Below are 24,123 nucleotides of genomic sequence, written 5' to 3'. Positions count from 1 at the left end.
GTAGGGTGGAAGCAGAGGGAGAGGGAGAGAACCATAAGCAGATTCCGGGCTGGGAATGGAGCCCCAACAGGTTCTCATAACTCTAAAAAATGACGTGAACTGAAATCAAGAGCCAGATGTTTAACTGCCTGAGTCACCCAGGCGCCTCATAGTTAGCAAAAACTTTTATTTTTTTGAAAGATTTTGTTTATTTATTCATGATAGACACACAGAGGGGGAGAGAGAGAGAGAGAGAGAGAGAGAGAGAGAGAGAGAGAGAGAGAGAGAGGGAGAGAGGAGAGAGAGAGAGAGAGAGAGAGAAGCTGGCTCCCTGCAGGGACGCTCCATCCCAGGACCCTGGGATCATGACCTGAGCCAAAGGCAGATGCTCAAACACTGAGCCACCCAGCTGTCCCTAGCAAAAACTTTTAAAGCAAGAATAAAATGACAAAAGGTAAGTGATTGGGGGTGTGGACTATGGAGGAATATATTTAATATACAAGACAAGGCAGGGTGGCTGGCTGGCTCAGTAGAGCATATGACTCTTGATCTCGGAGTTATTAATCAAGCTCCACATTGGGCATAGAAATGACTTAAACTATTTCTTTTAAAGATTTTATTTTGGGCAGCCCCGGTGGCGCAGCGGTTTGGCGCCGCCTACAACCCGGGGCGTGATCCTGGAGACCCTGGATTGAGTCACTCCTCAGGCTCTCTGCATGGAGCCTGCTTCTCCCTCTGCCTGTGTCTCTGCCTCTCTCTCTATCTCTGTTTCTATGAGTAAATAAATAAAATCTTTTTAAAAAAATAAATAAATAAAGATTTTATTTTTATTTATTAATGATTTTAGCTCAGGTCATGATCTCAGGGTCATAGGATACAGCCCCATTCTGGGTTCCAGCTCAGCAGGGAATCTGCTAGAGATTTTCTCTCTCTCTTCTCTCCCCTCTCCCCAGTTTGCACTCTATGTCTTTCAGTCTCTTTCTCTAATAAAGAAATAAATCTTTAAAAAAATTTTTAATTAAAAAATGCATATAGGGGATCCCTGGGTTGTGCAGCGGTTTGGCGCCTGCCTTTGGCCCAGGGCGTGATCCTGGAGACCCGGGATCGAATCCCACATTGGGCTCCCGGTGCATGGAGCCTGCTTCTCCCTCTGCCTGTGTCTCTGCCTCTCTCTCTCTCTCTCTCTCTGTGTGTGACTATCATAAATAAATAAAAATTTAAAAAATTAAATTAAATTAAATTAAATTAAAAATGCATATAATTTTCATATGGACATTTCCATAAGTTCCCAACCTCAGGATGCCTGGGTGGCTCAGCAGTTGAGTGTCTGCCTTTGGCTCTCTCATGAATAAATAAATAAAATCTTTAAAAAAAAAAAAAAGTTCCCAGCCTGTATTTATGCCCCCCCCACACACACACCCAGAAAACTGAGTTGCATTCCCATGCCAACCCAGGAGGGCAAGCAAAGCAAGTATCTGAGCCAATCTGACTCCATTATGAAAGTTGTTTTTTCTTTTTAAGATTTTACGTATTTATTCATGAGAGACACAGAGAGAGAGAGGCAGAGAGAAAAGCAGGCTCCACGCAGGGAGCCCGATGTGGGACTCGATCCTGGGTCTCTAGGATCATGCCCGGAGCAGAGGGCCGATGTTTAACCGCTGAGCCACCCAGGCATCCCTCCATTATGAAAATTGGTGAGATGTTGGTTACTGGCATATCCTGAATGCCCAAACAAAAAAATTTTTTAATTAAATAATTTTTTTTAAAAAGCACACTGGCTTTATTTAGTCCCATGGTGTTCTTTTTCTGACCCTGGCTAAATTGCATAATCTTTCCATTTCCTAGTTTCCTCATGTGGCAGGCACTTTATGTGTTCACCAAACTCCATTTTCTTCTTTTCCTGGACCATGTTTCTGTCTTTCTTAGAGTTGAGTGGAGCCATATGACTGCTTCTGCTTAGTGGAACTGAATCAGAAGTGATGTTTGTCATTTCCAGTCCTTGATTCTAAAAGTACTCTTTCAAGGCACCTGGGTGGCTCAGTCAGTTGAGTGTCAGACTCTTGATCTCACCTTGGGTCTTGATCTCAGGGTCATGAGTTCAAGCCCCGTGTTGGATTCCATGCTAGCCATGGAGTTTGTTTGTTTGTTTGTTTGTTTATTTGAGAGAGGCAGAGAGAGAGAGGCAGAGACACAGGCAGAGGGAGGAGCAGGTTCCATGCAGGGAGGCCGATGTGGGACTCTATCCCGGGTCTCCAGCATCATGCCTCGGGCGGAAGGCGGCACTAAACCACTGAGCCACCCGGGCTGCCTAACATGGAGCCTACTTAATAAAATAAAATAAAATAAATAAAATGAAATAAAATAAAATAAAATAAAATAAAATAAAATAAAATAAATAAAATTTAAAAATAAATAAATAAATAAATAATAAATATAAATAAAATAAAATAAATATAAATAAAATAAATATAAATAAAATAAAATAAAATATAAATAAAATACACTCTTTCACACAAATTAATGCTTTTTGTCTCCGTCTCTCTATTCTCCCATGTGTGCTCTCTCTCCTATGAGGGGCTGAATGTGGAGAACTCCAGAATTCTCCGAAGGCCATAGGACATGGAAGGAATTTGGGTCCCAAAAAAAACTGCACAGATCCACGACACTCTCACCCAGTTTACATTAGGCTGCAGTGTGAGGAAGAAATAACTGTTTTTTTTGCATTTAGCCACTCAAAGTTTAAGATGTTGATAATTACGACAGTAAATCATCCTATAAATTCTGACTAGTAAATCTTCTGTTAAATCTTACGATGTGGGATCCCTGGGTGGCGCAGCGGTTTGGCGCCTGCCTTTGGCCCAGGGCGTGATCCTGGAGACCCTGGATCGAGTCCCACGTCGGGCTCCCGGTGCATGGAGCCTGCTTCTCCCTCTGCCTGTGTCTCTGCCTCTCTCTCTCTCTCTCTCTGTGACTATCATAAAAAAAAAAAAAAAAAAAAAAAATTAAGAAAAAAAAAAATCTTACGATGTCTTGGGATGCCTGGGTGGCTCAGTGGTTGAGTGTCTGCCTTTGGCCTAGGCCATGATCCTGGAGTCCCGGGATCAAGTCCCATGTCGGGCTCCCTGCATGGAGCCTGCTTCTCCCTCTGCCTGTGTCTCTGCCTCTCTCTCTCTCTGTGTCTCATGAATAAATAAAATCTTTAAAAAAAAAAAAATCTTACGATGTCCTGAGTCAGAAATAAGTATGACCTGTTCCTTGTTTCCCTTTAGCATCTTAGAAATTGGTTCCATGTAATTATTTGTCCCAAACACACGGCAAAAGTCCCTACAGTTAAAATGCAAGATGGCCTCCAGTGATTCTCACCTCCTGGGATTCAAGTCCTTGTGTCGTCCCCTCCCACATGAATCATGGCTGTCTGGCATTACCAACATAACACTGTAGAAGAAGTGGTGTATGATTCCAAGACTGAGTCATTAAAGACGGGGCAACTTCCAACTTGGTCTCTCTTAGGCAACTTACTCTGTAGAAAGCTGGCTGCCTTAAATGAGGACACCTAAGCAGCCTGGGGAGAGGCATCCTGGCAATAAACAGACCTCCCTTCAACCACTAGCACCTACTTTCCAGTCTTGTGACTGTGCCATCTGGGAAGCATATTCTCTAGCCTCAGTCAAGCCTAGAGATGACTGCATCCCTGGCTGACAGCTTCACTGAAACCTCTTGAGAGATCCTGGGCCACAAACACTCTGATAAGTTACTCATGAATTCCTGATGAAGCTGACACAATAAATATTTATTGTTGTCTTAAAGCCACAATGGACTGGAATAATTTATAAGAGGGCAGTAGGTGACATGCTCCATGACAGTACTGTTTGCTAAAATTTCTAGATTTTTTTTTAATCTCTTTTTTTTTCCTCTAGCATTATTGGGACATAGTTAACATACAACATTGTGTAAGTTTAAGGGGTACAACATAGTGATTTGATATAATATATATTGCAAAATGATTACTACAATAAAGTGAGTAAACACATCCATCACCTCACATAGTTACAGTTGTGTGTGTGTGTGTGTGTGTGTGTGAGACTGTGTGGTAAGAACATTTAAGATCCACTCTCTTAGCAAACTTCAAGTATACAATACAGTATTGTTAAATATAATCACCATGTGGTACATTACATCCCCAGAACTTATTTATCTTAAAACTGGAAGTTTTTACCCTTTGACTACCTTCATCCCTGCCCTTCAAACACTAATCTTCTCTGTTTCTATGAATTTGGATTTTTTAGATTCCACACATAACTGAGATCATATAGTATCTGTCTTTTCTATTTCAAATAGCATAATTCCCTTAAGTTTCATCCATGTTGTCACAAATTGCAGAATTACCTCCTTTTTATGGCTATATAATCTTCGCGTGTGTGTATACACACATCTATATATGTATATATGTGGGTATGTATATAATATACATCACATTTTCTTTATTCATTCCTATTGATGGACACATAGGTTGTTTCCATGTCTTCAACTATTATAAACAATGTTGCAATGAACATTCGGTACAAATATCTTGAGACAGTGATTTCATTTTTTTTTTTTTAAGATTTTATTTATTTCAGAGAGAAAGGATACAGCGGGGGTTGGGGGAGCAGCAGGCAGAGGGAGAGGGAGAAGTAGACTCCCCACTGAGCAGTGAGCCTGACTCAGGGCTTAATCCCTGGACCTTGGGATCATGACCTGAGCCAAAGGCAGATGCTTAACCTACTGAGCCACCCAGGAACCCCAAGATAGCGATTTTGTTTCCTTCAGATATATACTCAGGAAAAACATTGTTGAATCATACTGTAGTTCTTTTTTCTTTTTTAAGTAGGCACCACACCCAACTCATGACCCTGAGATCAAGACCTGTGATCAAGAATTGGATGCTCAACCAACTGAGACACTCAGGCACCCCATTGTATTTCTATTTTTAATTTTTTGAGAAACTTCCATACTGTTTTCCATGGTGGCTCTACCAATTTACATTCCCACCAACAGTGTACAACTGTTCCCTTTTCTCCACAATCTCACTAACATTTGTTATCACTTATTATTTTTTAACATATTATTTATTTATTTGAGAGAGGAGAGAGAAAGAGCATGAGCAAGGAAGAAGAGGGAGAGGGAGAAGCAGATTTCCTACTGAGCTGGGAGCCTGATGCAGGGCTTGATCCCATGACCCTGGGATCATGACCTGGCCAAAGGCAGAAGTTTAACTGGTTGGGCCCCCAGGCTGCCCATCAATTATATTTTTGATGATAGAAATTCTAACAGGTGTGAAGTGATATTTCATTGTAGTTTTGCATTTCCCTGATTATTAGTAATGTTGTACAACTTTTCACATAGGTGTTGGCCATTTGAAAATCTTCTTTGGAAAAATATCTATTCAGGTCCTTTGCCCATTTTAAAATCAGATTGTTTAGTTCTTTTGCTCTTGAGTTGTATGAGTTCATTATATATTTTGAATACTTGCCCCTCATTAGATATGTAGTTTGCAAATATTTTCTCCCATCCCATAGGTCGCCTTTTCATTTTACTGGTTGTTTCTTTGGCTATGCAGAAGCTTTTTATTTTTTATTTTTTTAAGATTATTTATTTATTTTATTCATAGAGAGAGAGACACACACACACAGAGGCAGAGACACAGGCAAAGGGAGAAGCAGTTTCCACGCAGGGAGCCCTTTGGGGGACTTGATCCCTGATCCCAGGATCAGGCCCTGACCAAAGGCAGATGCCCAACTGCTGAGCCACCCAGGCATCCCTCTTTTTTAGTTTCATATGAAATTTAGAATTGTTTTTCTATTTCTGTAAAAAAAAAAATACCATTAGAATCTTGATACAGATTGCATTTATTCTACAGATCACTTTGGGTAGTATGGAAATTTTAATAAAATTAATTCTACTGACCCATGAACATGGGTTATCTTTTCATGTATTTGCATGTTCTGCAATGTCTTCCATCAACGTCCTGGGTTTTGCAGTGTACAAACCTTTCACTTCCTTTGTTAAATTTATTCTGAGGTATTTTATTTTTGATGCTATTGTGACTAGGATTTTTTTTTTTAATTTCTTTTTTGGATGATTCATTTTTGATGTATAGAAACACAAACTGAAAATTTCTACATTCCAAAAGCATTCACTCTTCCATGGGTTTTCAGTGCCTGATACAGAAACAGTGTCATGGAAGGAACCACTCTATTCATCTCCAAGTCACAAGAGGTTGTATCAACCCCATATCTAAAAGGATAGGAGGTGGAATTGTTTGGTAATGGCAGTCTTGAAGAGTAAGTCTGAACAATGTAAGCTGATGCTGATTTCTTCTTGAAATCTTTAAACAGGGAGGGAGATTCTGGAAGAAAAAAAAAAGTTAGAATAATATTTTTCTTGATACTATTATTACCACAAACATTTTGTTTTATTTTCTCTTATTTTATTTTTTTTAAGATGTATTTATTTATCTGAGAGAAAGAGAAAAGTTGAAGTGGGGGGCGGGGGGGAGTGGCAGAGGGAGAGAGAGAATCTTCAAGTAGACTCCCTACTGAGTGTAGAGCCTGACGGAGGCTGGATCCCAGGACCCCAAGATCCTGATCCAAGTCAAAATCAAGAGCTGACCGCTTGGTATGTCTGGGTAGCTCAGCGGTTGAGCATCTGCCTCTGACTCAGGGTATGAACCCAGGTCCTGGGATCAAGTCCCACATCGGGCTCTCCACAGGGAGCCTGCTTCTCCCTCTGCTTATGTCTCTGCCTCTCTCTTGTGTCTCTCATGAATAAATAAATAAAACCTTAAAAAAAAAAAAAAAAAGAGTTGGTCACTTAACCAACTAAGCCACCCAAACCCCCCTACCACAAACATTTTAAAACATTAGTTGAAAGATTACTGAACAACTTTGAAGAGAATACAAATGAGACACCTCCATTTCTTCAATAGGATGACACACACCAATATAGGAAAGGAGAATATCTGCCATTCTGTAAAGCCAGTAAGTGTTGTAATAATAATGATAATAGTAGGGATCCCTGGGTGGCTCAGCGGTTTAGCACCTGCCTTCAGCCCAGGGCGTGATCCTGGAGTCGCGGACTGAGTCCCACATCCAGCTCCCTGCATGGAGCCTGCTTCTCCCTCTGCCTGTGTCTCTGCCTCTCTCTCTCTCTCTGTCTCTCTGTCTCTCTGTCTCTCACAAATAAATAAATAAAATCATTTAAAAAAATAATGATAATTAAAAAATAATGATAATAGTAATATCAAATTAATATGGAGTCCACATATATCACAGACCAGTTTATCCTTTTCCTTCTCCCACTTACTTCCTACAAAGAGATCATTTTATTCTCACATTTTTTTCAGATGGATCAAGTAGTTAAATAACCAAATTTCAATATAAATGACAGATGGTGAGTGTACATGTCAATTTATCGGAAAAGAAGTTTGAAGAAGGATGCTTCTTTTGGCATCAGAATCTCGTCCCTTAAAGTAACTTACTAGAATTATGCAGTGAAGTTCCAGTGCATATAGCTTCATCCATAGAACAGGGTATCTTGGCCAGTGATCTTCTTTCCCAGGTGGGTAGTTGACAAAATTCCTCCAGCAGTGATCATACTCTAAGGAAACACAAATCTTGGTTCATTCAACAAATACAGCAGAAAGTTACTTTAAAGAGAGCCTCACTTATATAGTTTTTTTTTTCTTATACAGTTTAGATAAAGCCCAGTAGTCTATTTGCTGTTGGATATAGGCTAAACTCCCCCCAGAATCCCTAAAATAAGACAATGTAGTTTATTTGAAGACAGCTGAGAGGTTATAGTGGCAGGAATGGAGAAAGGAGTCCTCTTTTTGATATTTTCCTTACTATGAAGATCAGACCTGGTCCTTTCTCATGTTATTTTGGACTTTTACTTCTGAGACTTCCAGAGTGGGATAATCAAGCTCCTGGCCTTGAAACATGCCAGTACCACAGTCTCCCATCAACACCCAAGACTCTTTGTTTATTGTGTTTACCTGGGACTGTCATAATCTGGATAGTCACACCACTATTAATGAGATCCCTGAGTCCTTGCCGGTTTTGTGGATCCGTGTGCCAGAAAAGCCGGGCCACATAAATAACCAGAGTCACACTAGGGTGTTGACTCAAAAATCCCCTAATAGCATTGGAGCATTCCCAACAGGGACTCCAGGACAGGAACCAGGTGATGGAGCAGCGAATGGATGGGCAATACTGTCTTTCTGCAGCAAACTTTTCTATAAAATTGATTTCCACATGGTTGGTGGTGTTTTTGCCTGAGTTTCGCCAGGTCTTATGGCTTGTGCCCCACTGGATTTCATAGAGGAGGCAGGTCTCTTTACGGAGTTCTCTAGGGTCAAAGAAGCCTTCAAATTCCCAGGGTTCAATTCTCCTCCTGAAACACAAAAAGCACTCCCATGTGGTCATGCTATCTTTAGAGGGACCTTAGAAATCATTTCCTGCTCCCCTCTTCTACCAGGCAGATCTAAAACATGACATCTCAGAAAACTTTTTTTTCTATTCTATTTCTCAGTTACCTCAGGAGGTCCTTTTGAATTATCAAAGTTTCTCTCACAATCATAGTGAAGAGATTTTTCCCAACTCATGCTATTTGGTTATCACTCTCTTTATACCATTACTTGGTAATTTTAAATTCAGATATAAAGGTGTCTTTGTTGCTCTTTTAAAGGCTTCTCTTTGGGGCACCTGTGTGGCTCAGTCAGTTAAGCATCTGCCTTCAGCTCAGGTCATGATCTCAGGGTCCTGGGATCAAGCTCCACTTGGGCTCCCTGCTCAGCAAACTGTCCATTTTTCCCTCTCTCTCTGTCCTCCACTCATGTTCTGTCTCTCTCTCAAATAAATAACTAAAATATTTTTAAAAAAAATTTAAAAATAAGCTTTCTCTTTATATTTTAATCTTTCTATCTCACCATAGAAATGCCATGTCCCAATTGTTAATCTTCATGCCTTAGTGGACTCTAACTAGATTTTTGGGCATAGAAGCCTCAAATTGCCAACAAGATTCTGTTGCCAAATGTAAGAAGAGAGAGATTCAGCCTTAGGATTCTTCCACAATAAATTCTGTATACTAATTCCTCATAAGAAAAAAATTCAAACTGCTCCCAATGACATCTTTATTCATTTATTTTCTTAAGCTTTTATTTTTAAGTCATCTCTACACCCAGTGTGGGGCTCAAACTTACAACACCGAGATCAAGAGTAACATGCTCTACTGACTGAGCCAGCCAGGCACCCCTCCCAATGACATCTTTAGATTTAATACTTTCCATGCGTCAAAGCTGGAACTCGGGGGACACTCAGGATTGTGCTGAGGGCTCTTTTTTGTAATATGGTTGAGACAACAGCTTATTACATCCTAATATTTCCACTCATCCCTAAAGTATTACATTTATTTATTACATAGATCAATCCTTCCACCCATATTCCCTGACAGATGACCCCCTGCTATAATGCTATGTTTGAAAATGGGTATATAGTATGAAACAAAAAGATGAAATCAAAGTGACAAATGAGTTCTCCGGATTTTTCACTAGTAGCTATTCAATCATGTGATTTAAACAGAAAAGAAACAAAGGTAAGACAATAACAGAACAAAGCTGGAAGGTACTTTTTTTTTTTTTTTTTTAAGATTTTATTTCTCCAGCCATGAGAGACACACAGAGAGAGGCAGAGACATAGGCAGAGAGAGAAGCAGGCTTCCTGTGGGGAGCCCAATGTGGGACTCAATCCCAGGACCCTGGGATCATGACCTGAGCCAAAGGCAGATGCTCAACCTTTGAGCGACCCAGGTGCCCCATTGGAAGGTAATTATTATTATTATTATTATTTTTTTAAAATGATCCCCCAGATGATTCTTTTTTTTTTTTTTAATTTTTATTTATTTATGATAGTCACAGAGAGAGAGAGAGAGAGGCAGAGACACAGGCAGAGGGAGAAGCAGGCTCCATGCACCGGGAGCCTGACGTGGGATTCGATCCCGGGGCCTCCAGGATCGCGCCCTGGGCCAAAGGCAGGCGCCAAACCGCTGCGCCACCCAGGGATCCCCCGGAAGGTAATTATTGAAACAAAAAGTAAAGTACTCTCTCTCTGCCTATGTCTCTGCCTCTCTCTGTGTGTCTTTCATGAATAAATAAATAAAATCTTCTAAAAAAATGGTCACTATGATAGTATTATTCTTACCTCAAGGTGGCATCTCCAGCTGAAGGACCTGTTGACCAAGAGATGATTATGTCAAAGAACACCCACACACAAATTTAGCTAAAAACAAAAACAAAAACAAAAACTCTGTCTTCCAAACCTGCAAACCCATATCAGAAAATGGAGTTTAAAGATTCTCTCCAAAAAAAAAAAAAAAAAATTATCTCCAGTATTAATTGGATTGGACTACCAAGAAAAGCAAGTTTTTAAGGGCTCTGATGAAATCTATTTACCCAATCCCAAACCAAGTAATCCTCCTTAATGCTCCAACAAGAATGATTAAGTGCAATGAGAAAGTCATTCCTCAGAGGCTCTTGTGTAATTTCTATGTACTTCCATAGCATTCTGTACTTCCTTCAACATAGCAATGATGCTATATTTTGATTGGTATTTATATGCCTATAATAACACTGAATTGTAAATTATGTGGGATATGGGTTATGTATATCTTGTTCCAGATCCTATCACACTGCCTGAAACATGTTGGTTTGCAATAGGTATTTATTAAACAAATGACTGAATGAATCTCACTACTATCCATTATATATATGGGGGGGGGGTGGAGAACAGCATTATGCAAAGAAAGTGGATCTCTCATATATTGCTGGTGGGAATGTAAATTGGTACAGCCACTCTAGGAAACAGTTTGGCAGTTTCTCAATTAGAAACAACAAAATGGAGGGGCACTGGGTGGCTCAGTGGTTGAGCGTCTTTTAGCTACCTTTAGCTACCAACATTTAGCTCAGGTCATAATCCCAGGTCCCAGGATTGAGCCCCATATTGGGCTCTTCAAGGGGAGCCTGCTTCTCCCTCTGCCTCTCTCTGTGTCTCTCATGAATAAATAAAATATTTAAACAACAACAACAACAGCAACAACAGCATGGGGGTGCCTGGCTGGCTCAGTCCATAGAGCTTGCAACTCTTGATCTCAGGGTTGTGAGTTCGAGTCACATGTTGGGTATAGAGATAACATTTTCATGACCCTGAGACTCTTGATCTCAGGGTCATGAGCATAGATAGAGCCTATTTAACCACAAATCAAGAGGAATGAGAAAAAGCATCTGCATAAGTGACAGGAGTGAAAAAACATTTGCAAAGTACACACAGAAAGATATTATTGAACCAATAGAAGAGAACCAGGCTTCACCTGGAGCCCAGCGGGTACTGAAGGCATTGACTGCAAAATGCTGCTGCATAGAGGATCTCAAGGGTGACAGACTTCTCCCTCTGAATCATGCTAACACAGAAGGAGGAAGAGCAAGAAGCAACAACCAGTGCCCTTAGGGAAAGAAAAGAACAATAATATTAACAGGGGAATTGGGAGCCAGGAAGTAAAAGTTGAGTCAACATGGCCATGACCAGTCATCTGAGATCTCAGTGCACAAGGTTTCAGGGAATGGAGATAATCCTGATCCTCCTTTAGTCAAAAGACTCCATGGAACAGCCAAGAGCCCTGTTTGGTTCCTGTGCCCATCCTTTTGCTGTCACATAGGGCCAGATATCAAGAATGGCCACGAAGAGCCTACTGGTGACCAGCAGGTAAGTCACCCCTGAAACCTGGCAAACTATAGTCTGTGTAGGGAAAGTGGGGGTTTCACTTATTTAAGCTTTCAACAAATGTTTTTTGGGATTTTGTTTAGTTTTTTTAGGTTTTCATTGTTGTTGTTGTTATTGTTTCTAGAGGGGGTGGAGGAACAGAAGGAGAGAGAAAGAATCGTAAGCAGGCTCTGCACCCAGCATGGAGCCTGATTCGGGGCTCAATCTCACAACCCTAAGATCGAGACCTGAGCCGAGATCAAGACCTGAGCCAAAATCAACAGTTGGAAGCTCAACTGACTGAACCACACAGGTGCCCCATCCTTTCAACAAATGTTGATGACAGGCCTACGAAATGTAGGCCTTTGAAGGACAGGAACAGGAACCAAAGCAAATCCCTATCTTTATGCTCGTGGAGTTTATATTCTAAGCCACAGATTGTATTCTCAAAGTGTCCTGGGAACCATGAGAGCATATAAGGATGATTCAAGTTCAAGTCCTGGAATTTAGAGGCCCATGCCTCTCAAAACGGAGCTTTGGAGAGATAAAATGAGCACTGGCCTCGCCTGAATTCAGAGTATTCACAGCACAGAATACTAAAACTTTGAGAACAGAAATGCAAGTCTTTTTTTTTTTTATTTGGAAGCCCATGGATTTTTTTTTTTTTTTCAACGAGAACTCATGGTGTTTGCTCCCTGGTTATTTGAAAGATAAAATTTGTGGAAATGGGATAAAAGGACCAATAAATCAAAAGGCTCTATTGTCATTATTACCAGTCTCTCTCTCTCTTTTTTAAGATCTTATTTATTTATTCATGAGAGGCACAGAGAGAGAAAGGCAGAGGGAGGAGTAGGCTCCCTGTGGGGAGCCTGATGTGGGACTCTATCCTGGGACTCCAGGATCACGCCCTGAGCTGAAGGCAGATGCCAACTGCTGAGCCACCCAGGCATCCCACCAGTCTCTTTTCCAAGAAAGAGGAGACACAGAGCAGATGGTTCCCCCACATGATACCCTTCCTCAGCGGGCCAGAGAGGTGCATACATCACTGCCACCTCTGAGGGTGATGTGGCTATGCTGAGCTGCAGGCAGGACATTCAGTCTATCCTCCTGGCAAACCTTAACTCTGAGGTGTGTTTTGTTTTGTTTTTTAAGATTTTATGTATTTATTTGAAAAAGAGAGAGCACAAGCAGGAGGGGGGAAGGAGGAGACTCCCCACTGGGTAAAGAGCCCAATGCGGGGCTCGATCCTAGGCCCCTGGGATCAGGAGCTGAGCCAAAGGCAGACACTTAACCAACTGAGCCACCCAGGTGCCCCTGTGGTGATGTTTTTAAGCCAAGAAGAGTCAAAAGACCTGGAAGACACTTCCTCCAAAATAGGAGGCATTTTGCCCAAGGCTTTCTGTGTGTGAGTGTATGTGTGCGCGCGCATGCACGTGCACGTGTTGAGGTGTCCAGAATGTGCCACTTAGGCACAAAAATAATTTGGATTTGAAAACATTTAAAAAGAGACTGCCTTGCCCTGAAATCCCTTATTTTCCTACAAGCAGAGGCTTTCAAAAAAACTCAAAAGAAACCAATTGTCATAAATCCCATTCCCTGGAACAACCAGAGGAGATTGTCTCTTACCACTCAAGATACACGCCCACACAGACATTGTCACAAAATTATCATATGGGTATCTATTCTCCTAAGGGCCCATCTCTATTTCCTAAAAGTTTATTTGTGTTCCCATAAGTGCTCTTCTAACTCTCTGCTTTCCTATGAAAATGGTATACAAGCCCTAAACACACTCACCACCTTTTTGAGTCCCATTTTTGTGAACTCTTGTACATGATTTTGTCTTTTCTTTTGCTAATCTGTCTTTTGGTAGTTTAAATCTGCAGGGGCCCCAAAACAGAATCTAAGAGGGTAAAGGAAAAGTTTTTTCCTCCTCAGTTCTGTGTATGTGTGTGGCCACTCTCTGTGCATTTGTACTAGATAGTAGAGAGTTACCCAGCGGGGAGCTATAATTCTAGCTAGAATGTGGGACATTTTTCTTTTCTTTTTCTTCTCTTGTCTTTTCTTTTTTTTTTTTTTTTTTTTTTTTTTAGAGAAAGCGAGAATCTTAAGCAGACTGCAAGTCCAGCATGGAGCCCAATGTTGTGGGTGAGAGAGGTCTGGATCCCACAACCCTAAGATCAAGAGTCAGTCACTTAATCGACTGAGCCACCCAGGTGTCTCTGGAGTGTGAGACCTTTAAAAAGAGAAATTAGGGGATCCCTGGGTGGCTCAGCGGTTTAGCACCTGCCTTTGGCCCAGGGCATGATCCTGGAGTCCCGGGATCAGGTCCCGCATCGGGCTCCTGGCATGGAGCCTGCTTCTCCCTCCTCCTGTGTCTCTGCCTCTCTCTCTCTCTCTCTCTCTCTATGTCTATCATAAATAAATATATAAATCTTTAAAAAAATAAAAAATTAAAAAAAATTAAAAATAAAAAGAGAAATTAACCAGATATCTAGAAAAAGGACAGAGTCAAGAAACACTATCCTAAGTGTGACCTGAAGAGTAAACCTCTTATCCTTAAGAGGATGTACAGGGAATTTAAGCACTGAGATGGAGGAAGAAGAAGGTGGCTAATATCTTAGAATGGATACATCTCAGACAATCCAAATTGGGGCCTTTGAAGCAGCAGGTCCACTCAGAGGGAGCCCTGTAGAAACAGAGGCCATAGCTATAGAAGAAGGTCATATTAATGGTGGGAGAACTCTGGGTGAAGCAGCAGTGAGAACTTCAGAAAGAAAGAATGAGATAGGGGAACCTGAGTGGCTCATTCAGTTAAGTGTCTGCCTTTTGGCTCGGGTCAAAATCCCTCCGGGATTGAGCCCTACATCAGGCTCCCTGCTCAGTAGAGAGTCTGCTTCTCTCTCTCCCTCTGTCCCTCCCACTGCTTGTATTCTCTCTCTCTCTCAAATAAATGAATAAAATCTTAAAGAAAAAAAAAAGAGAGAGAGAAAGGAGCACCTGGGTGGCTCAGTCACTTAAGTGTCTGCCTTCAGCTCAGGTCATGATGTCAGGGTCCTGGGAGCAAGCCCGCCATAGGGCTCCTTGCTCATCAGGGAGCCTGCTTCTCCCTCTCCCTCTGCCTGCTGCTGCCTCTGCTTGTGCTATTGCTCTCTGTCAAATAAATAAATAAAATCTTATTAAAAAAGAAGAAATAAGAAAAAGAAAGAGTGAGATATATTTTCAGAATCTATACCCCTTTGATGCAAGGCAATAATAGCAGTCACATGAGTTGGGATGGTTTGAGAGGAAAAAACAGACCACCTTCAGAGGAAAGCCAGGGATATTACCCAGACACTTAATAATGCTTTTAGTCTTTCCCCCAACACACACAAGAGAATTTTAGTAGAGGAAAAGCATAATGGAGTAAAAAATATTGTTATTAAAATCTAAGACTGATATATATATATATATCCTCTGCTATCATCATGCTCGTATTCCCGCAAAGTCTCCTAATGGGTCTCTTTGCTTCCAAGTCTTTTCTGCTTGCCGTCACAAAGGTGCCAAAGCCAGCTAAGTATGTCTAAAGCACTATTTTAGGGGTACCTGCTTAAGAGTTCAACTGTTGATTTTGGCTCAGGTTGTGATCTCAGGATTGTGAGATGGAGCTTCATGTTGGGCTCCATGCTGGGTATGGAGCCTGCTTAAGACTCTCTCTTTCTCTCTCCCTCTCTGCCCCTCACCCCCTCACCCTCTCTAAAAAAATAAAAGAAAATTTTTAAAAAAGCACTATTTTAGTCATGGCTATGCTATTCACAAATTCTCCAAAAATTTTCTCTAAAAAGATCAAGCTCAATTTCCTTAGCTTGGCACTCAAAAGCCATCTATAATATCACTCCAGGTTTGTTTTCTTTCTTTCTCTCTTTCTTTGAACTCTTTCTTTCTTTAAAGATTTCTCTTTTTTTCTTTAAAGATTTTATTTATTTATTCATGAGAGACACACAGAGAGGCAGAGACATAGACAGAGGGAGAAGCGGGCCCAATGCAGAACTTGATCCCGGGATTATGCCCTGAGCCAAAGGCAGACACCCAAGCACCAACCCACCCAGAAATTCCTCTTTCTTTCTTTTATATTTTTATATTTTCATTTATTTATTTGAGAGAGAGAGACAGTGTGGTGGGGAAATGCAGAGAGAGAATCCTTAAGCAGACTCCCAGCTGAACACAGAGCCCAATGCAGGGCTTGATCTCACAACCCTGAGATCACAACCTGAGCCAAAACCAGTTTATTCTTTTATTTCCACACATGATCTTTATAAATTCTCTCAAGCTCTTTGTATCAGTCAAGACTCTCTTCCTTTTTGCCAAACCAAATTCTGAAACCCTTTAGGATCCAGCTCAAATCTCACTTCAGCTGAAAATCATTTCCTTCCACATCCTGAAGTGTCCTCTCTCTCCCACGAATTTCTCCAACATTAAGTAACTGAATCTTAAATTATCAATGAATATGAGCTTGTTCTTTCATTTCTGTTGCTATTTTAAACTGTTATTTAACAGTTATACATATATATATTAACAGTTATATTTTTTACTTTATTTTATATTATGGTGAAATAAGCATTGTTGATTTGGTGTCATTTGATCAAAATCATTTGTGGATGTGAAAAGTTAGTATTAATAATAATAAACCTTGTTTAAGAATAATATCAATATATTAAGAAATAGAAAAGTTGAAAAATGCCTAAGGACAAAAGTACAGGCAGGAGACGCGCTAGCGCGCGCGTGCACACACACACACACACACACACACACACACACACACACACAGTTTTTGCCCTTTTCAAGAATAGAGAGTTTGCCAGACTCTGGGTCCAGTTTACCTTTGTCAGAAGCCATGGTGCTCTGTCACCGGACATTTCCGCTGGAACTATATATTGTGCTGATTGCTCTTACCAACAACATGCCTGAACGTCACAGGTGTGACAACTGCTACCTGGCTTGGACAGAGGATGACTCAGTCCCAAGTCAGGCAGTTACTGGGTACCTAGATTGTACAAACAAGGAACAGATTAAAGAAGGACATTAGCTTGGGGATTTGCATCAATGTTTTGATAACAAAGCTTGTGATTCAAATAATTAATCCTGTAGAGTAAATCACTAAGGAGAACCAAATTTCTATGTTCTTCCCCAATAACATCCGAATTTGGTAACTTTTCCCTTTCCTTTGAGTGAAGGCTGAGAGAAGACTGACCCATCATTCCTTATTAGAGAGCACAAAGGAAGAACAAAGGGAAGAGAGTATTAACCTGTTTGTATAACCTGAAGACTAAAAAACAACAACAACAAAAAACCTGAAGACTTTCAATGTTACCTGGTGAAGATTCTGTGGACTTGCCTTTTAACTATTATTTATTTCTAACTTCCTCTTATTTTGCTCTTTGCCCTTAATCCTGTTGGAATGGGGAAGGGCACTGTTAGATGCAAAATCAGTAGGACTTTGGCCTCTGAGTTGGGCAATTAATGTACAAGTTTCACATGATCTTCCTTCCTTTTTGAAGCCAAGGTTAAGTGTATGGCCAAGTCCACTTCTGGTTTTTCATTTTTCTTGAGACTACAGTGAAAACTGTGCTCCAGATTACCATTGCCTCCTGTTGTCTGAACTTTGGCTCAAACATCTCTGAGTTTCAGTACAGACTCCCAGAATTGAGGTCATTTTCAAGACCTAAGTCTCCCTCCCTCTAGGGTCTCAGATCTAGAGCTCCTGAATTTGAATCTCAAGTACCATGAACCCTATACTGGAGCCCTAAATAAAAGATATTCCTTAATTATGAAAGATAAGCTGCAACTCCCACAAGGAAAGCAGTTTGGAGTGACAGCTGAGAGTTTTGAAGAAGGAGCAGAAGTGCCACATCATAAACGAAGGTCCTTCAGAAGCCAAGTGTTTCAAAGTTATACTTATGGTAAGTAGAATAACAGCCACCCAGAGACGTCTGCCTCCTAATATCTAGAACCTGTAAGTGCAGTACCTTACAAGGGCATATAGGACTTTGCAGGTGTGATTAAGTTAAGGATCTTGAGGTAAGAAGTAATCTTACTTCTATTATGAGTGGTCTCAATCTAATCAAAAGTACTCTTATAAGAGTGATGCAAAAGAATCGGACTGAGAGAAAGCCGTGCAAATATGAAAGCAGAGATAAGACTGGAAGGGGCCATGATTCAAGGAATGAGGACTTCCAAGCTTCTAGGCTTGGAAGGGCATGAAAATGGATTTTTCCCTAGAGCCTCCCTAAAGAAACGCTGGCCTGATGACACCACCTTGATTTTAGCCAGTGAGACCCTATTGTCTATTTCTTTTCTTTTCTTTTTTTAAGATTTTATTTACTTATTCATGAAAGACACAGAAAGAGAGCCAGAGACACAGGAAGAGGGAAGAGACACGGAGGCTCCATGCAGGGAGCTGGATGGGGACTCCATCCTGGACCCCGGGATTACACCCTGAGCCAAGGGCAGACGCTCAACCGCTGAGCCTCCCAGGCATGCCCTATTGTGTATTTCTGACCTCCAGAGCTATATGATAATTTATATTGTTTTACCCACTAAATTTGTCATAATCTGTTATAGCAGCATGAAGATACTAATATGACAGAGTCACGGAAAGCATATACGCGATAGTTAAGGCAAAGTATAATTCAAGTTTGTTTCTATTAGAATTCTTATCGAATGTTTGTCATTAAGGGTACTTTTGATTAAATTTTGTGTTAAAAAAACTCAGAACCGGGGCGCCTTGGGTGAGTCAGTTGATTAAGCCTCCGACTCTTGGTTTCAGCTCAGGTTGTGATCTCTGGGTTGTGGGACTGAGGCTTGCATGGAGCTGTGTGTCAGCAGGGCGGTGGGGGGTAGGGGTGGGTTGCTTGAGATTCCCTCTGCTCCTCTGCCCCCACTTACTCTGTCTCTCTCTCTCAAATAAATAAATCTATCTATATCTATCTATCTATCTATCTATCTATCTATCTATCTATATATAAAGAAAACTCAGAACTATCAGATATGATACACATGACAATAATTATTTGTAAGAGGGATACCTGGGTGGCCTGCCTTCGGCCCAGGGCCTGATCCTGGAGTCCCGGGATCCAGTCCCACATCAGGCTCCCTGAGGGAGCCTACTTCTCCCTCTGCCTGTGTCTCTGCCTCTCTCTCTTTCTCTCTCTCTAATGAATAAATAAACAAAACCTTTAAAAAAAAAATTCTCTCTCTCCCTCTTCCCCCCCCTTCACCCATGTGCTCTCTCTTAAAAAAAAATGAATACAATTAAAAATAAAATCTTAAAAAAAGATCATACTAGTCAATAGGCAGAAACAATTCAAATATCCATCAACTGATAAACAGATAAATAAGTTGAGGCATATCCATACAGTGAAATAATATTCAGCTATTAAAAGGAAGGAAATACTGATACACACTACAACACAGATGAAGCTTGAAAACATTATCCTCGGTGAAAGAACCCAGTCACAACAGACTACGTGTTGATTCTGTTTATATGAGATTTCCAGAAGAGGTAAATCCATAGAGATAGAAAGTACTTTAGTGTTGCCAGAGGATGGGGGCAGGCAGTGAGAGGACTTGGGGACTATGTGCTAATGGAAATGGGATTTATTTTGGGGGTTAATGAAAATTTCTGGAGTTATACAGTTGTAATGGATTTACACTTGTGAATATAGTTATTAAAACCACTGAATTTGGGACGCCTGGGTGGCTTAGCGGTTGAGCATCTGCCTTCAGCTCAGGGCGTGATCCCGGGGTCCTGGGATGGAGTCCCGCATTAGACTCCTTGCAAGAAGCCTGTTTCTCCCTATGCTTCTGTCTTTGCCTCTCTCTCTGTGTCTCTCACGAATAAATAAATAAAATTTTAAAAATAAATAAAATCTTTAAGAAAAAAAGAAAAAGGAAGGAAGGAAACCAGGAAGAATGAAATAATGAAACAAAGAAGAAAGAAACCTCAAGAAGAATGTGTTCTTCACAATCCTATAGTTTACACTTCAGGGATTCCATGAAACAACTGAAATTATTTGCAAAATATTCTGTATTTATGTATATTATATTCTGGAGGAGAGTCTATATGTCTTATCAGGTTCTCAAGGACACCCTTGATCCTCCAGATATTAGGAATCATGTATTTTAATAACTTACTCTTCCCTGTTTTAATCAGCAGAGGGCAGAAAAGCAATATAATTAACAAATTCAACCCCCTGTAAATAAATCTTCAATTTCTGCCATCTATTTCCTGCCTTTGTTCTAGCTTTTTTTTTTTTTTTTTAAGTAAACTCTATGCCCAACATGGGAATTGAACTTATGACCCTATATCAAGAGTCAAGTTTAGGTGGATTTGCTCCCACCTCTCAGTTTCCATGTGTATTCTGTTGATATCTTTGGCAGTTATCATATTCTTTCTTTCAAAATACCTATTGATTTAATTATTGTTCCAGGAGACCTTGGGCAATTACCTGTATTAATCACTGCATAATTATTATTTTTTTGAAAGATGAAAATATAGATTATAGCTAAACCAGCCATTCTCAAGTAAGGTTCCAAAAGATCTGTGCGCATCTTTCTCAGAAAGATAAATTTCACATCACTGCAACATGGCAAAGGTAATGGTTGCAAAATATGTGATACAATTTTTATCCCAAAATAATTGTACCAGCTTGCTGTTTAATGTTGCTAAGCAAACAATTAAACAAAAAGTAAGAGAAGGCAGTGCTCCTGGCAGTCCCATGGATCTGTCTCTTCAACTGTGTTTGGACAGAACAAATCCAGAGACACCCCTTCTACATTCTCTGACCTCCCTCCAAACCTTTTTTCAGTTGCAACCTTGGCTACCCTCTGTCTCTGGGACCAGCCAACATCTTATTTTGAGCTTAGCGACTCCAAGTATTCTACTCACAAGCAAAGCACAGAAAACTCTGTGATAATAGCTGAAATGATTAGGGGGACACCGGGGTGGCTCAGCAGTTGAGCATCTGCCTTGGGCTCAGGGCATGATCCCAGGATCTGGGATCAAGTGCCACATGGCGCTCCTTGTGGGAAGCCTGCTTCTCCCTCTGCCTCTGTCTCTGCCTCTCTCTGTGTGTCTCTCATTAATAAATAAATAAAATATTTTTTAAAAAAAGTTTTAAATAGCTGAAATGATTATTCTGGGAGTCAGGGGGCAGGGGTCACCAGTTCTCTGGGCTGTGGCCACCCCCTGTCCCCCAGAACCGATAGTTATTGTTTATTACATGCCAATTACTGCACTAGGTCCTGGGAAATAAGGCCTGGTGGCCAGTGTCAGGTGCTGCTCCCCGCGACCCAGAGCACCAGTGTCGCATGAACAATCTGCTCTAAACTGGGCTTCTCCTGGGCTGGCTAGCCACTCGCTGCAGCAGCTGCTCTGAGGCTGCCAGGCTAACAGGACAGACGCTGCGTGGTCACAGTGCCTGTGCCCTTCCCTACTGACCTCAAGCGACCAGGCTCTTGGCGCGCCCCTGGCCATCTGGGCCTTCTGCACCAGGACCAGTGTTCTCCAGGGAAAGGACTGATGCGGGATCAAGGAGCCCAATGGTCAAGAAAGAATTCTTGGGGTGCCTGAGTGGCTCAGTTGGTTAAGCATTTGTGTCCGCCCACATTATGACTCCAGGGTCCTGGGATCAAGCCCCAGGTGGGACTCCCTGCTTGGCAGGGAGTCTGCTTCTCCCTCCCCCTCTCCCTCTGCTCATGCTCTCTCTCTCTCAAATAAAAATCTTTAACCCTCCACCCCCCCAAAAAAGAAGAAAGAAAGAAAGAAAGAAAGAAAGAAAGAAAGAAAGAAAGAAAGGAAGGAAGGAAGGAAGGAAGGAAGGAAGGAAGGAAGGAAGGAAGGAAGAAAGAAAGAAAGAAAGAAAGAAGAGAAGACGAAAGAAATAACAACGAAAGAAGAAAGAAAGAACATAGAAAGAAAGAAGAGAAGAAACCGAAATACAAGAAAGGAACGAAAGAAAGAAGAAAGAATTCTTGAGATATTTTAGAGTGCAAAAAGGTGGTTTTATTATAGCATGGGGACAGGACCCATGGGCAGAAAGAGCTGCAGTGAGATTGTAAGAAGTGACTATATGTTTTTTCGTTAGCCGGGGTTAGGGATAGTGTAGGTCTCTAAGGAATTTAGAAGCAAGGCCTTCAGGACCTTGAGGAGCCAGCTGCTGTTAAGATAAGGTTTCTTCTAGTCTTTAATAAAACATAAACATGAAGACATTAAGGCAGCCATGGGTTCTTCATGGAAGGTCACACTCTGCACATTTCAGGTCTCTGTCACTGGGCTGCAAGCTGTAAGTGGGTGAGAGACAGGACTAGGCAGGGAGAGATGGATAGGGGGCCATGGAATCAGGCTCACACAACAAAGTTTCTAAAATGCTGATATAAGAAAACCAGAGATAAGGGAATAAACCAGACCGCCTGACCCCAGATGTTAGGGTGTATTTTTCTTTGGTGGCCACAATGTAATCACAGAAAATGACCAGACCACAGTCAGTAAGGGTGTTCTCAACAGTCCTTGCTCAAACCAAGACCGCACAAGAATCTCAAGGCTGCAAGCTCCCCGGTCAAGTTTTCAATAAAAGACCAGTCTAAAAAACCTACAGTGGCAACCCTGTCAGGACCCTTCTCACTCCTGAGAGTGTTCTCTATATCTTCACTTAATAAACTATTGATTTACTCACTCTCCTTTGTCTGAGAGATTCATCCTTTAACTCCATGAGACAAGAACCAAGCTCTCCTGCTTCATAAGGAGATTGATTTTGGCTCCATTTCTCTCACCTTTGTTCTCCTCATCGGGATGACAGGTGTGGGGACAGAGACAGAAATTCTGGAAAATATATATGTATAAGAGTGAACTGATGTACTGGCCTTTTGTACAGCTGACCAACCTCAGCATTGTTCCTCCAACCACTCTGTGGTTTTCTGTAGGCCACACTCTTTTGCCACCCCACCCCTAGTGACAATAACTCACCGAGGTCAGCGCTCACTTTCCTACCAATAAAGCAGCCCAAGGCAGTTGAAAGGCCCCAGAGAAATGAGAAGTCAAGGAGTTCTGAGAGAGATTGAATTTTTTCCCTTAAATGCAGAGGATTCTCTGCAGATATAAGACTCTACTTAATTACATGCTCCATGTCAAAGAATTACTATAACATAGACCCAATTGTTTATTATTTAATGAGTACTTTAAATTTTATTCACACCTCCGTTTTTCTTCCCCCCATTCTAGTCTGAAAGTATTCCTTCTTTAGTATTTTCACTGTTCTAATACTTTGATTAATACCACTAACAGGGATGCCTGGGTGGCTCAGGGGTTGAGCATCTGCCTTTGGCTCAGGGCGTGATCCCAGGGTCGGGATGGAGTCCCACATTGGGCTCCCTGCATGGAGCCTGCTTCTCCCTCTACCTATGTTTCTTTTCTTTTCTTTTTTTTTTTTAAGATTATTTATTTATTTATTCATAGAGACACACACAGAGAGAGAGGCAGAGACACAGGCAGAGGGAGAAGCAGGCTCCATGCAGGGAGCCTGACGTGGGACTCGATCCAGGGTCTCCAGGATCACGCCCTAGGCTGCAGGCGGCGCCAAACCGCTGCACCACCGGGGCTGCCCTCTACCTATGTTTCTGCCTCTCTCTGTGTCTCTCTCAAATAAATAAATAAATAAATAAATAAATAAATAAATAAATAAATATCTTTAAAAAAAATTACCACTAACAGTGGTATGATGGCATTTTATAATTACTACTATTTCTGTTCTAATATTTTAATGCCAGTTGATTTAAAGAAACCATTTTGAGGGATCCCTGGGTGGCGCAGTGGTTTAGCGCCTGCCTTTGGCCCAGGGCGCGATCCTGGAGACCCGGGATCGAATCCCACGTCGGGCTCCCGGTGCATGGAGCCTGCTTCTCCCTCTGCCTGTGTCTCTGCCTCTCTCTCTCTCTCTCTGTGACTATCATAAAAAAAAAAAAAAAAAAAAAAAAAAAAAAAGAAACCATTTTGATTTTGTCCATCTCTCTTCTAAAATCTCAAATTCAGGGATCCCTGGGTGGCGCAGCGGTTTGGCGCCTGCCTTTGGCCTAGGGCGCGATCCTGGAGACCCGGGATCGAATCCCACGTCGGGCTCCCAGTGCATGGAGCCTGCTTCTCTCTGCCTGTGTCTCTGCCTCTCTTTCTCTCTCTGTGACTATCATAAATAAATAAAAATTAAAAAAAAATAAAAATAAAATAAAATAAAATAAAATCTCAAATTCAGGGGATCCCTGGATGGCTCAGCAGTTCAGCACCTGCCTTTGGCCCAGAGTGTGATCCTGGAGTCCCGGATCGAGT

The 24,123-nt window shown here is 41.4% G+C and overlaps 2 protein-coding genes across 8 annotated transcripts in view; one reads left to right on the top strand and one right to left on the bottom strand.

Annotated features, from left to right (window-relative positions):
• Positions 1-5,849: 5,849 nt before the first annotated feature.
• Positions 5,850-17,243, bottom strand: APOBEC1 (apolipoprotein B mRNA editing enzyme catalytic subunit 1). 2 transcript variants are annotated; one of them, XM_038576713.1, is made up of 6 exons: positions 17,119-17,243; positions 16,628-16,791; positions 10,218-10,245; positions 8,015-8,412; positions 7,499-7,617; positions 5,850-6,367 (listed from the first exon to the last, which is right to left on the bottom strand). In XM_038576713.1, the coding sequence occupies exons 2-6, from the start codon at positions 16,641-16,643 to the stop codon at positions 6,218-6,220; spliced, it is 711 nt and encodes a 236-aa protein (XP_038432641.1). In that variant the 5' UTR covers positions 16,644-16,791; positions 17,119-17,243; the 3' UTR covers positions 5,850-6,217. The 2 variants fall into 2 exon arrangements, with proteins under 2 accessions (XP_038432641.1, XP_038432642.1); XM_038576714.1 differs by having other exon boundaries at positions 17,054-17,166.
• Positions 17,244-17,285: 42 nt separating this feature from the next.
• DPPA3 (developmental pluripotency associated 3) overlaps positions 17,286-24,123 on the top strand; it is an 85,623-nt gene continuing 78,785 nt past the window's right edge. For 3 of the 6 annotated variants that reach the window (XM_038576703.1, XM_038576705.1, XM_038576704.1), the window contains exon 1: positions 17,286-17,707. In XM_038576703.1, the coding sequence (XP_038432631.1) occupies positions 17,575-17,707 (133 nt within the window). In that variant the 5' untranslated portion in view covers positions 17,286-17,574. The remainder of the gene's footprint in view (positions 17,708-24,123) is intronic. The other 3 variants (XM_038576712.1, XM_038576706.1, XM_038576707.1) reach the window with 2 other exon arrangements.

This window comes from Canis lupus, chromosome 27 (genome assembly GCF_011100685.1).
Source record: "Canis lupus familiaris isolate Mischka breed German Shepherd chromosome 27, alternate assembly UU_Cfam_GSD_1.0, whole genome shotgun sequence".
In the NCBI taxonomy this organism is placed as follows: domain Eukaryota; kingdom Metazoa; phylum Chordata; class Mammalia; order Carnivora; family Canidae; genus Canis; species Canis lupus.
Note: the sequence above shows the minus strand (reverse complement) of the source record. Positions and strands in the feature narration are given on the sequence as shown.

Bases quoted from the DNA above. Each gene is read 5' to 3' on its own strand.
- APOBEC1 (XM_038576713.1), bottom strand. The intron at 8,413-10,217 runs GTAAGAATAATA...TTTGTGTTTCAG, and splicing joins GCTGGAGATGCCACCTTGAG to GAGGAGAATTGAACCCTGGG. The intron at 6,368-7,498 runs GTAAGTTACTTT...TTTTTCTTCCAG, and splicing joins AACTTCACTGCATAATTCTA to AATCTCCCTCCCTGTTTAAA.